At 41.1% G+C, this 12,270-nt stretch overlaps 1 protein-coding gene and 1 long non-coding RNA gene across 2 annotated transcripts in view; one reads left to right on the top strand and one right to left on the bottom strand.

The window, feature by feature from the left end:
• The window catches only part of LOC143769038 (uncharacterized), a 43,206-nt gene that overhangs the window by 424 nt on the left and 30,512 nt on the right, over positions 1 to 12,270 (bottom strand). Inside the window, exons 2-3 of the long non-coding RNA XR_013214177.1 lie at positions 1,104 to 1,185; positions 212 to 309 (exon numbers count right to left, since the gene is read on the bottom strand). This is a non-coding gene — a long non-coding RNA (uncharacterized LOC143769038). The remainder of the gene's footprint in view (positions 1 to 211; positions 310 to 1,103; positions 1,186 to 12,270) is intronic.
• Positions 1 to 12,270, top strand: part of LOC143769037 (5-hydroxytryptamine receptor 3A-like) — a 79,440-nt gene that overhangs the window by 44,345 nt on the left and 22,825 nt on the right. The window contains exons 6-7 of the mRNA XM_077257634.1: positions 246 to 394; positions 5,619 to 5,829. Coding sequence (XP_077113749.1) covers positions 246 to 394; positions 5,619 to 5,829 — 360 coding nt within the window. The remainder of the gene's footprint in view (positions 1 to 245; positions 395 to 5,618; positions 5,830 to 12,270) is intronic.

Below are 12,270 nucleotides of genomic sequence, written 5' to 3'. Positions count from 1 at the left end.
CTTGGGCCAGGACCACATTCTCCTAGGACCCCATAGCTGCCTCTGGGGTATGTAAGTGAACTTACTAATAATGTCTTAAATGGCATGACTATCGACTCTTGTATAACACGATCATATTAATCATATTTCCTCATGCCCCCTATAATCACCATAATTATTACCTAAGTAGAGTTCTTTTCAATAGGAATAGCAGGATACACTAGAGTCTCACCTCATGTAACTCTATTGCGATTTCTTCTCTCTAGAGAACAGTATTGTTTTGAAGTCCCTGAGAAATTCCTCAGAAGTAGACAGAGAACGCTTGAAGCACTTTGTTGACAATGGAGAATGGCATCCATTGGAGTTAGTGATGGAAGAAAAAACAAAGGATGGCCGCTCAATGATCTTATTCACGGTATTTAGATTGTGTATTCTTACTTATTACTACCCATGTCCATAACTAGCTTTCCTTGATTCAGTCGAAAAGCTACAACTTACTGTTTCCCACAAAATGTTTCTGATAAACACCTTTAGTCCACCCTAAAGAAATACAGAAGAGTTGAAGTCATGGTATTTCCCATTATATAAATGTGTGTATCATGGGAAATATAAGCTTCCAGGAACATAACAAGTAAGTATGAGGTCCCATAACTAAATTTGGAAGGGTGCCTGATTTTACCATGACCATCTGCAGCAGCAAGAACAGAATATGAAAGCTAATATCTATATTACTCTTAAATTTGTATATATGGCCTTTCTTAAGGCATATACATAAAGCCATATCTCCAAACCATCCTAGAACCAGTGGGACATTTCCAAATTTGGGGAACCGTCCTGCTGTACAGAGAGGTTAGGAAAATGTCCTGAATTCAACTGTATATGTGTCCTTGGAACATACATACAGTTGAAAATAACGGTAGAGTAATTTTGTTTATTGAGGTAAATGCAGTAATAAAAAAGTAAAATAAATAAGGCCGAGTAACCCAATGGAGGACCACAAAAAAAACAAATATATACAAACGATAAGCTTTTAAATACATAGTATATATCCCAGTGCCTATATGTTTTATCCCTATGAGCAATACTATGCCAGCATGTTGTATGATAGTAAAGGCAACACTTACATCAAGTGATGAAGAAAATGTGACAATTGCTTTGTGGCCCAGGTGCCCCAACGTACGTTTCACTCTTGCTTCGTAACTTGAGCTCAGAGAAAAAGACAGATGAAAAAGAGGTATAAACTTTTCTGTTAGAGTATGTTCACAGAAAAACAACGTGGAAAATACTTTTTTTTTACACCTTTTTGTTGTGTCTTTGATGCATATTTACTTGCATTTTTTCCTAATTCATTAGAATAGATGAAAAGCGCTGCAAGACATTAAAAGAATTGATATACTGCAGATTTAAAAAAACGCAAGGGGAAAAAAAACTAGCGTGTGAATGAGAATTTTAAAATCTCATGCACTTTGCTGGTACTGTAAAATGCAGCATTTTTGTGGCAGAAAGAAAACACTGCAAAAATACAGTGTCTGAACAAGTCCTTAGACTGTTACAATGACATCAAGGACTTTTTCTCAGCCTTCTCCAATGGAAAATCAGCTTTCCCATGTGAGGTGTTCTACAATTGAAAGTGGCTGATGAACAGTTCTGGTCACATGCTCCTCCATCAGCTGCCAGCAGCATTCACCCCCATTGGCTTGTACCTATGTTGTTACATTACAACCTGTGTCTAAAAATTTTTGTAATCCGATTTGTGTTTGATGAATCAGCACTAAGTAGTCTAAGTTGGTGAAATCAAGTGAGAAAAATATAGGCATAAATCAAATTTATGGGGTCAAATAACTAAAAATTTGCATGTGCATATGTATTCACTACTTTTGCGATGAAGCCACTAAAAATTCCCGTTGCAATCAATTCACTTCATAAGTCCCATGCTTAGTGAAAGGAAGTCCACCTGTGTGCAATCCAAGTGTCACATGTCTGTCAGTATACACACACCTTTTCTGAAAGGCCACGGAGACTGCAACACCATTAAGCAAGAGGCACCATGAACCAAACAGCACCATGAAGACCAAGGAGATCTCCAAACAAGTCAGGGTTGGGTTATAGACAAATAACCCAATCTATGATGATCTCCTGGAACACTATCAAATCCAATATCATCAAATGAAAAGACATGGTACCACAACAAATCTATCAAGAGAGTGCCACCCACCAAAACTCTAAACCTGGGCAAGGAGTGCATTAATCAGAGAGGCAGCACAGAGACCAAAGGTAACACTGAAGGAGCTGCAGAGTTCCCAAGCAGAGATAGGAGTATCTGTCCATGCGACCACAATAAGCCATACACTCCATAGAGGTGGCCTTTATAGAAGAGTGGGAAGAAAAAAGCCTTTACTTACACACAAAAATTGTAAAGCACATTTTGAGTTTGCCAAAATACATGTGGGAGACTCCCCAAATGTATGGAGAAAGGTGCTGTGGTCAGATAATACCAAAATTGAACTTTTTTGCCAGCAAGGTAAATCCTATGTTTGGAGCCAAACCAACACAGCTCATGACCTCTAGAACACCATCCCCACAGTGAAACATGGTGGTAGCAGCATCATGCTATGGAGATGCTTTTTGGCAGCAGGGACAGGGAAAACGGTCCCAGTCGAGGGGAAGATGGATGGTGCGAAATACAGGGATATTCTTGATCAAAATCTGTTTGTCTATCAGTGATTTCAGAGTGGGACGGAGGTTAACCTTCCAACAAGACAATGACCCAAATCATACTACTAAAGCAACACTTGAGTAGTTTAAGGGGAAACGTGTAAATCTTTTGGAGTGGCCTAGTTAAAGCCCAGACCATAATCCAATTGGGAATCTGTGGTCAGATTTGAAGATTGCTGTTCACCAGAGGAAACCATCTAACTTGGAGGAGCTGGAGCAGTTTTGCCTTGAGGAATGGACAAAAATTCCAGAAGCAAGATGTGGAAAGCTCAGAGACTTATCCAAAGCGACTTGCAGCTGTAATTACCACAAAATGAGACTACAAACTACTGACTTTAGGGGGTGAATAGTTATGCACAATTAAGTTTTCAGTTATTTTGTCCTATTTGTTGTTTGCTTCATAGCAATAAGAAAACCAAATGTCTAGAGTTGTAAACATGCACTTTGCATGAACTGATGCAAACCCTCAAAAAACTGTGAAATTCCAGGTTGTGAGGTAGCAAAACACGAAAAATGCTAAGTGGGGGGTGGTGAATACTTTTGCAAGCCACTGTATATGGACAAAAGTGCTGCTCAGTGTGTGAAGCTGAAAAGTCAAACAGCTGCATTCTCAATTCGTGTTGCTAGTGAATCATTTAATCCGTAGAAAATTGACACCATATAAAATGATTTTTGATGAACAAGGTACAGAATCAAGTAGTGTACGTGAAGTATCGACCCTTTGGAGGGTCTTTCTCAAACAACGCTAGCTGTAGATTCAATATGGCCCACAAGGAAATGGTGTGCAAATTAGGTGCTATAGATATGCAATGGGATAAGGAAATAGTGTCCTAGGGTGCGTATCGCAGTCACAGTATCCCGGTTCAGCTTGCACCTCGTCCTCCTCTTAGCTGTGTGCGCCTCCTTATTTTTTCTGATTCAGTGTGTGAAGATGACTGCACTAACAAGAGAAAGTGGCCAAACTGTACTTGAGAATCAGTCAATGAGCTCTTTCTGACAGTCTAGTAGGAAAGTTTGCAACTATTTTATATCTGTCTTTTTCTGAGCTCATATCAGCTGATTTATTACTATTGACTACATTAAGAGAATCTGTCAGGTGCGATAACGCTATTAACCTTCAGATATAGGGTTATTCAGGTTTATAGCATTATGGAGGTCCTAGCCGCCGGCTTTCAGTCATGCAGGCATGCCCATAGCAATTACAGTCACCGCTTACAGCACTGCCAGCTGTAAGCACACCCTGGAATTGATTGATAGCCATCTTTACACTGATGAATTACAGAACTGGCTGCCAGTCAGTGCTGGGGCATTCTTGCAGCCATTGCTCTCAGTGCTATGAACAGTGACTGTTACCGTGCCTGCACACCCACATAACTGAAAGCCAGGGGCTGCTGGGAGAAAAAAAGTTCAGTTTCTCCCGGGTGTCACACCTTCAGTTTAGCTGCCAGGCTCATTCATAATGCTATTAACCTGCAGATTAGCCCTATATCTGTACTTAAAAGCATTAACAGACATGACATGTTCCATTTAAAGTTAAATATGCTAGAAACCAAGAGCTTATGAAGGCAAAATGGTGCAAAATTTGGGGGGGAAATCCAATTAAAAAAATATTTTTTAGCCCAAAATTCATGTATTTGTGTAAAAAAAAATAACAAAAAACAAAGAGCAACAAATAGTGGACAACTCCTTTGATGTCCTATCCTTGGTCTCCATGCTCATTCATTGCGATTATGGCACCTCATCTCTGACTACAGGCCAGCTGAGAAAGGTGAGAAAGAGTAATGCCACACCTGTCAAGTATTTTATAGTGTTTTCTAGGTTTCAGACATATTTAAAAATCTTACATGTAATAATTGAAAATTAAAAGTCTTTGGCTCTGATTCATCTGTGTTTACCCCACAAAACTGTTATAGGACATTAAAAAAAAATTGCATTTTGTTTGTGCGCCATGTGACATTCAGCAAAAATGTGGCAATTTTTTCTGTTTTCATGCTAGCTTCTCGCAGCTCCATGAAAAAAATGCGGCTGGGGAGGATTCGGGACAGGGCGTGGCTGTAACAACCCGTCAAATTCATGTAAAGTGTCATTGTTTCCTATGCCAGAAATGTTTTTTTAACTGGAGTAACATTTCTGGTGAGGCGCACACAATTGATAAGAAACACTGAATTTATTAACGATGGTGTCCACTATTTTAGCATTGATGACCAATCTTTAGGATAGGTCGTCAATGCCTGATCGGTTAAGGTCCGACACCCTGCACCCCCTGCCGTTCAGCTATTATTGGCGGTGCTGCTCCATCTTCAGATAGTGGCCGAGGTTTGGTTCTACACATCTGCCTCCTATTCAAATCAATAGGAGGCGGATGTGTTGTACCCTGCAGCGGCCACTACCGGAAGAAGGACAGCTCCACGACTGAGTACTTCCGGATGGTAGTTGCTGCCATCGATAACAGCTGATTGGCTGAGGTACCGAGTATTGGACCCCAACCGATCAGACATTGATGATCTATCCTAAGGACTGGTCATCAATGCTAAAATAGTGGACAACCTCTTAAAATGGTGTCTACCTCTTAATGAATTTGGCACATCTCAATCCAGCAAGCCCATTATTAGATTGGAGTATGAAACATCAGTGTTAATTAATCAGGGTTATAGTGTTATAATGTTGTACTAAGCCCAGAAATCCTTCTTTTTTCATCAACAGGCTACATCAGTCTTTATGGGTCTCAGGCGTTTGAATAACAACAATAACTTTTGGTCTGTAGTGATGTGATGGCATGTTATGTGGCTGTATCTTCCAATTGCCACAGACCATAGTTCTGCTCAAATTATGCAGTAGCCACTGGATGACATATTCAAGGGACAGTTTAGAGATTTAAGTACTGGTTAGTATGGATTAAGACTTTTAATTTTCTAATTCCTTAGGTGGTCATAGAGAGGGAATCAAGTCTTTATGTACTTGCCTTAATCTTACCGTCATTGTCTCTGATGCTTCTGGACCTGTTAAGTCACTACGTTCCCAAATCATACAATGAAAAAATCAACTTCAAGATCACTTTGCTCTTGGGGATATCTGTCCTCATGCTCCTATTGAATGAATTTTTGCCTGCATCCTCTGATGATCCCCCTATTATTGGTAAGAAGAGAACTTATAACATACTTTTTGTATTTTTACACAATGGTTTGTGTGTTCTCAAGTAAAGCTTTAGAGCTATTGGATATATAAATTTTGGCCCTGATTCATCATTTGCTTTTTTTTCAAGTAACTTTCCTTTTTTGTCTTTGTCTTATGGTTTTGTTAACCAAATTGAATAGTAAAATAATGTGAGTCTTTAAATATGAGAAGAAATCCTATGTAGAACAAGACAAACACTTATAATACTATCTGTAGATGATTTAAACATTTATTAATTTGCATCCTTGAAGGGCAGTTCACATTTTGCTTCCTCACAAGTGCACCTTTTGAGGAAGTAAAATGCGAAACCACGTCAAGGGTGCTTTGGTATACCTGCATGCTAATAGTAGCCTTGTTTTATATGACTATCATACATGTATGTCTTACATGGTCATGCTGAGTTTAGATATGCTGGTCTTCACATCACTCTGAAATGGTGATTTACTCTTGTATTATGAGACAATACTATGTGCGGCAGCGGCGTTTCTGCCAGTGAATTTAGTGAGACAGTGACCCAGGAAAGATAAATAAAATGTCCTTTATTCTCCAAATACTGCATACAGGAAATAAAGTACAGTGCCGCTGGCACTTGAACCCCCATAAGGTTCTTGGGTGCTCTCGTGCTTCACACAGCCAGGCATACGTCCACAGCGCCACCAGCTTTGCTACATGTGAAAATCCAAACAAAAAACTGATACACCCAAACCTTAACTGAAGATTTATATGAAAACCGTGGACAGGGGCCACTTGTAAGAACCGGACTGGAGGGAGAGATCCGTTCCACTACCATCCTACATACAATGAGTACGGAAAATATTCAGACTCCTTTAAAATTTTCACTCTTTGTTTCATTGCAGCCATTTGGTAAATTCAAAAAAGTTAATTTTTTTCACATTAATGATGGAATTATGGGAATGATGCAGCAAGTTTTTCACACCTGGATTTGGGGATCCTCTGCCATTCTTCCTTGCAGATCCTCTCCAGTTCTGTCAGGTTGGATAGTGAACGTTTTTCAGGTCTCTCCAGAGATGCTCAATTGGGTTTAGGTCAGGGCTTTGGCTGGGCCAGTCAAGAATGGTCACAGAGTTGTTCTGAAGCCACTCCTTTGTTATTTTAGCTGTGTGCTTAGGGTCATTGTCTTTTTTGAAGGTTAACCTTCGGCCAAGTCTGAGGTCTAGAGCACTCTGGAAGAGGTTTTCATCCAGGATATCTCTGTACTTCATGTTCCCTTCAATGACAACCAGTCGGCCTGTCCCTGCAGCTGAAAAGCACCCCATAGCATGATGCTGCCCACCACCATGTTTTACTGTTGGGATTAGTGTTGAGCATTCCGATACCGCAAGTATCGGCCGATACTTGCGGTATCGGAATTCCGATACCGAGATCCGATACTTTTGTGGTATCAGGAATCGGTATCGGGATTAATATCAATGTGTAAAAGAAAGAATTAAAATAAAAAATAGGGATATACTCACCTCTCCGGCAGCCCCTGGACTTTACCGCCATAACCGGGAGCCGTTGTACCTAAGAATGCGCGCTTGAAGGGCCTTAGATGACGTCACGGCGCTCTGATTGGTCCGTAGCGGTCGCGTGACCGCTACTCGACCAATCACAAAGCCGTGACGTCACCTAAGGTCTTTCAAGCGCTTGAAAGACCTTAGGTGACGTCACGGCTTTGTGATTGGTCGCGTAGCGGTCACGCGACCGCTACGCGACCAATCAGAAGCTGCGGACGTCTTCTAAGGTATTTCAAGCGCTTGAAAGACGTTAGGTGACATCACGGCTTTGTGATTGGTCGCGTAGCGGTCACGCGACCGCTACGGACCAATCAGAGCGCCGTGACATCATCTAAGGCCCTTCAAGCGCGCATTCTTAGGTACAACGGCTCCCGGTTACGGCGGTAAAGTCCAGGGCGCGTCAGAGGGTGAGTATATCCCTATTTTTTATTTTAATTCTTTCTTTTACACATTGATATGGATCCCAGGGCCTGAAGGAGAGTTTCCTCTCCTTCAGACCCTGGGAACCATACAGGATACCGTCCGATACTTGGTGTCCCATTGACTTGTATTGGTATCGGGTATCGGTATCGGATTAGATCCGATACTTTGCCGGTATCGGCCGATACTTTCCAATACCGATACTTTCAAGTATCGGACGGTATCGCTCAACACTAGTTGGGATTGTATTGGGCAGGTTAGTGAGCAGTGCCTGGTTTTCTCCACACATACCACTTAGAATTATCACCAAAAAGGTCTATCTTCATCTCATCAGACCAGAGAATCTTATTTCTCATAATCTGGGAGTCCTTCATGTGCTTTTTTAGGAAACTCTATGTGGGCCTTCATACGTCTTGCACTGAGGAGAGGCATCCGTCAGGCCACTCTGTCATAAAGGCCCGACCGGTGGAGGGCTGCAGTGATAGTTGACTTTGTGGAACTTTCTTCAATCTCCCTACTGCATCTCTGGAGCTCAGCCACAGTGATCTTGGAGTTCTTCTTTACCTCTCTCACCAAGGCTCTTCTCCAACGATTGCTCAGTTTGACTGGACGGCCAGATCTAGGAAGACTTCTGGTGGTCCCAAACTTCTTCCATTATGGAGGCCACTGTGCTCTTAGGAACCTTGAGTACTGCAGAAATTCTGTTGTAACCTTGGCCAGATCTGTGCCTTGCCACAATTCTGTCTCTATGCTCCTTGGCCAGTTCCTTTGACCTCATGATTCTCATTTGGTCTGACATGCACTGTGAGTGGTGAGGTCTTATATAGACAGGTGTGTGCCTTTCTAAATCAAGTTCTATCAGTTTAATTAAACACAGCTGGACTCCAATGAAGGAGTAGAACATCTCAAGGAGGATCACAAGGAAATGGACAGCATGTAACTTAAATATGAGTGTCTGAGCAAAGGGTCTGAATACTTATGACCATGTGATATTTCAGCTTTTCTTTTTTTATTACATTTGCAAAAATTGCTACATTTCTGTTTTTTTTTTCCCGTCAAGGTGGGGTGCAGAGTGTACATTAATGTGAAAAAAAATGAACTTTTTCGAATTTACCAAATGGCTGCAATGAAACAAAGAGTGAAGGATTTAAAGGTGTCTGAATACTTTCCATACCCACTGTATCTCTCCAAAAATACAAGCCCAAGACAGGTTTTCCTAACATGACCCAGTTCTCACTTTTATTTTGCATGGTAACCACATCTGTGGTTGTGATTACAATGCACTCCAGCTGTTCAGTATGCTTTGAAGCACATTCTGGGGGATACATAACAGCCCTCACATATGGTTCTCCTCACTGACTCACAACTGTTTATAACCTGTCTTCGGAGGTGTGAAGCTCAATTCTACATTAGCTTGAGGTTTGGTTACTCTCTTAGCATTGATATAAAGCATTTTTTGACCTATTATACATATATCTATATTATAGTTTTGCAGCACACCTTTCTTCATTCTGTTTTTGTACCATGCAAATTACCCTTGGATTTTTTATTTTGTAAAATAAGAAATATTTCAATTTTTATCTACATTGTGTACTCTAAGTCTTTGTCTTTGAGTCTTATTCTACTTAGGATTTATTTTGTCTTGTGGTATTAGTTGTCGTTTTTGTTGCCAAATTCTTCTAAATGGTGCACGCAATTCATGAATTTGGAACAGAAGTAAAAAATAATCTTTTTTTCCTACCTTCAACAGTAGAGCACATATAAAATAGACTTCAAGAAAGGCACAAGTACAATAATGAATTCAGTGCAAACAAAAAAAGGATCAAAACACGCAAAACTAGACAAAAAAACAGGTTCCGAGACAATGATGAGTCAGGACCATAGTTTCTTAGAACAAAATAAACGTGGTGTATTTCTTCTTTTTACAATTACCCATGTTTCACTCAGAAAGGTGTATAGTATGCATCAATGAAAATTGAGCTGACGACGAACTCAAAGAAAGGAAAATTTGAGGTAGAAATAGGTTTGCTTTCTAAGGCAGCACTTATGTGACTTAAAAAGCAATTCAAATGAACAAACCAGGGAAGCGTCAACATCTAATGGCTTCCAAGAGCACTCTTCAGCCGAAGTCTGAACCCTCTGAGGAAATATTGTCCTGTCAATGCCTTTAGTGTCTCATAAAAGTTGAGGATGAATCCCAAGTTGTTGCTTCATAGATTTGGTCAAGGGGCACAAGAGATTCGTCTGCCCAAAATGCAGCCGATGATCTGGTAGAATGAGAGTAAGTGTGGTGGCCTGTCCTATTGTGTTCCTGCCCTTGAAGTCACCAAGAGTGTTATAATATATTGTGAACAAGGTTAGGTGTCTTTTATATGTATATGGTAATGTGTAATGCATAAGTAAGATGTCTAGTGTAAAGTATAGAGTAAGATATAGGTTAGGCTTAGGACAAAAGATAGACTACGGTAAGCATTATAAGTAAAATATGTCACAGGTTTACCGCAACGGTGCGGAACCAGAAGGCCGCAGCGTCTGGTTGCTCCTACTTCGGCACTGAGAAGAAGCACTTCTTCGTCTTATTAAATGTGTTTATTTCTCACGGCAGAAAAGGTGTTAATTGGCCATGTTGGAAATCCCTGTTCTCAGCTGTGCTTGGTTAGACACTCCTTTTTCCTAAATAATCTGGGCTCTATTACTAGCGAGCTAGGGTGCCCCCAAATTTTAGGGCTAGGAAAGGAGATCATGGTCCCGGGTCACCTGACAGCTGTGTCGTGACAGAATATGTGTAGCATTTGTAAAGGTAATAGTGTTTGTGATGGAGATCTGCCCAGCTACATGCTGTAGGGACAGGCATAGTTAAAGTTTGGGACTGGCCCATAGTGGGAGGGGCAGGCCCTAGTAAATGTGGACTGCTTCCTGATGGTTTGTCAGATAGGGAAGTACAGTAACCAAGGTCAAGTTGCAGTGGGTAGTCGGCTATCGTTCAAGGTAATGGGAAGCCTTACTGAAATATCTTGCAGACATTCCTACAACGTCTGGAGCCTAGGGTTCGATACAGGTACTACGGAGAGCTCCTTATCCTCTGGCATACAGAGGAATTTGGTCGTGGAACCGTGTTAAGGGAAAGTAACGGATCTCGGGTGCAGCGCAGGACTGGATGGGAGATCCTTGGGGTTGACAAAACTAGTAAACATGGGGATAGTCCAGGAGGAAAGGATAGTAATGCGGGAAACATACTGTACTAAGAAAACAAGGAGTAAGAAGTGTTGTGCCAGACAGAAACTGTGTTATAATCTGATGAACTTGAACTGTCCAGTAAACATTCGCTTGTTACCATGAAATGAGTGCTCCCCGAGTTATGTGCGCCGGCTCCTGAAGATGGAGGCCTGGAGACAGTGGAGGCCTGCATCCAACAAGTCATTGTGATGCACCCCACCCTTGACACCACATTGGGACTGGGACACAATTTTCCTGTAAGGTGTCAGGGTGTTATGGAGCAGCAGTTCGTCCACTGCTACTGCCCTTGGTCACTTTACATGAGACTGCAAATTCAGAGGAGATTGCAAAGCTTGCAAATCATAACAGTCAGTAAAGGGAATCTGTCACCAGGCCGCTTGGTGCACATTAGATAACATCACTGTTTTATCAGCAAGAGAGAAACTATCACTATAGGACTAGTAAACCTGCTGCCATGTAGTCCTCAATATTCATGTGCTGGGTAGAACACCGCCTCCACCACTCAACCCCATCCCCACGACTGACTGGCAGCTTTCTGCCTATGCACAGTGTACATTCACAGAAAATACTATACCATAAAAATCCTTTATAAGATATGCATTAATATGATTAATGGTAAAACTATACCAAGTAATCCAACAACATATAACTAGAGGCTGAGCGACCAGTCCCAATTGGAACACTTAACACACCAAAAGAAAATCACAAAGTCTAGGGTTCAGTTATATTTCTCTGTTAGACATAACCGCGGAGGTTGGCACCTGAAAAAATGCAATGGCGCTCTTGCTCAACCAAGAGCAAGATAGGCCAAATAGGCCAAATCTATAATCAAAGAAACATATAACCAATGTTGTTTTACATAGGTAGACCAATGATAATATCCAAACCCTAGCGCCTAAGAATGAAAATCAGTGCAGTACTTTACTCCATGTAATCAAAACATAATCATGCCACAATTGGTAGCCAGACCAAGAATATACACTAATCCTAGTACCTGAGGAAAAATAATTAATATGGCATTGTAATCAATGTTTTGCCTGATTTGTAACATCCCTCAATCAGTGCCATAAAAAGACACTCCACACGTTTCCCCTCCAGCATCAGTTTCTTCAGGAGTTAATTAATGGTAGATTTGCATCATGAAACTCAGTTGAACAATACGATGGACTATGGTACTTAGCTCAGGTACACAAAGATGTCGACTCTTTAGGTAGATATAGGCAAGCTT

The sequence above is a fragment of the Ranitomeya variabilis genome, chromosome 4 (assembly GCF_051348905.1).
Source record: "Ranitomeya variabilis isolate aRanVar5 chromosome 4, aRanVar5.hap1, whole genome shotgun sequence".
NCBI lineage: Eukaryota > Metazoa > Chordata > Amphibia > Anura > Dendrobatidae > Ranitomeya > Ranitomeya variabilis.
The sequence above is the reverse complement of the archived record's forward strand: the minus strand, read 5'-3'. Positions and strand labels throughout refer to the sequence as shown.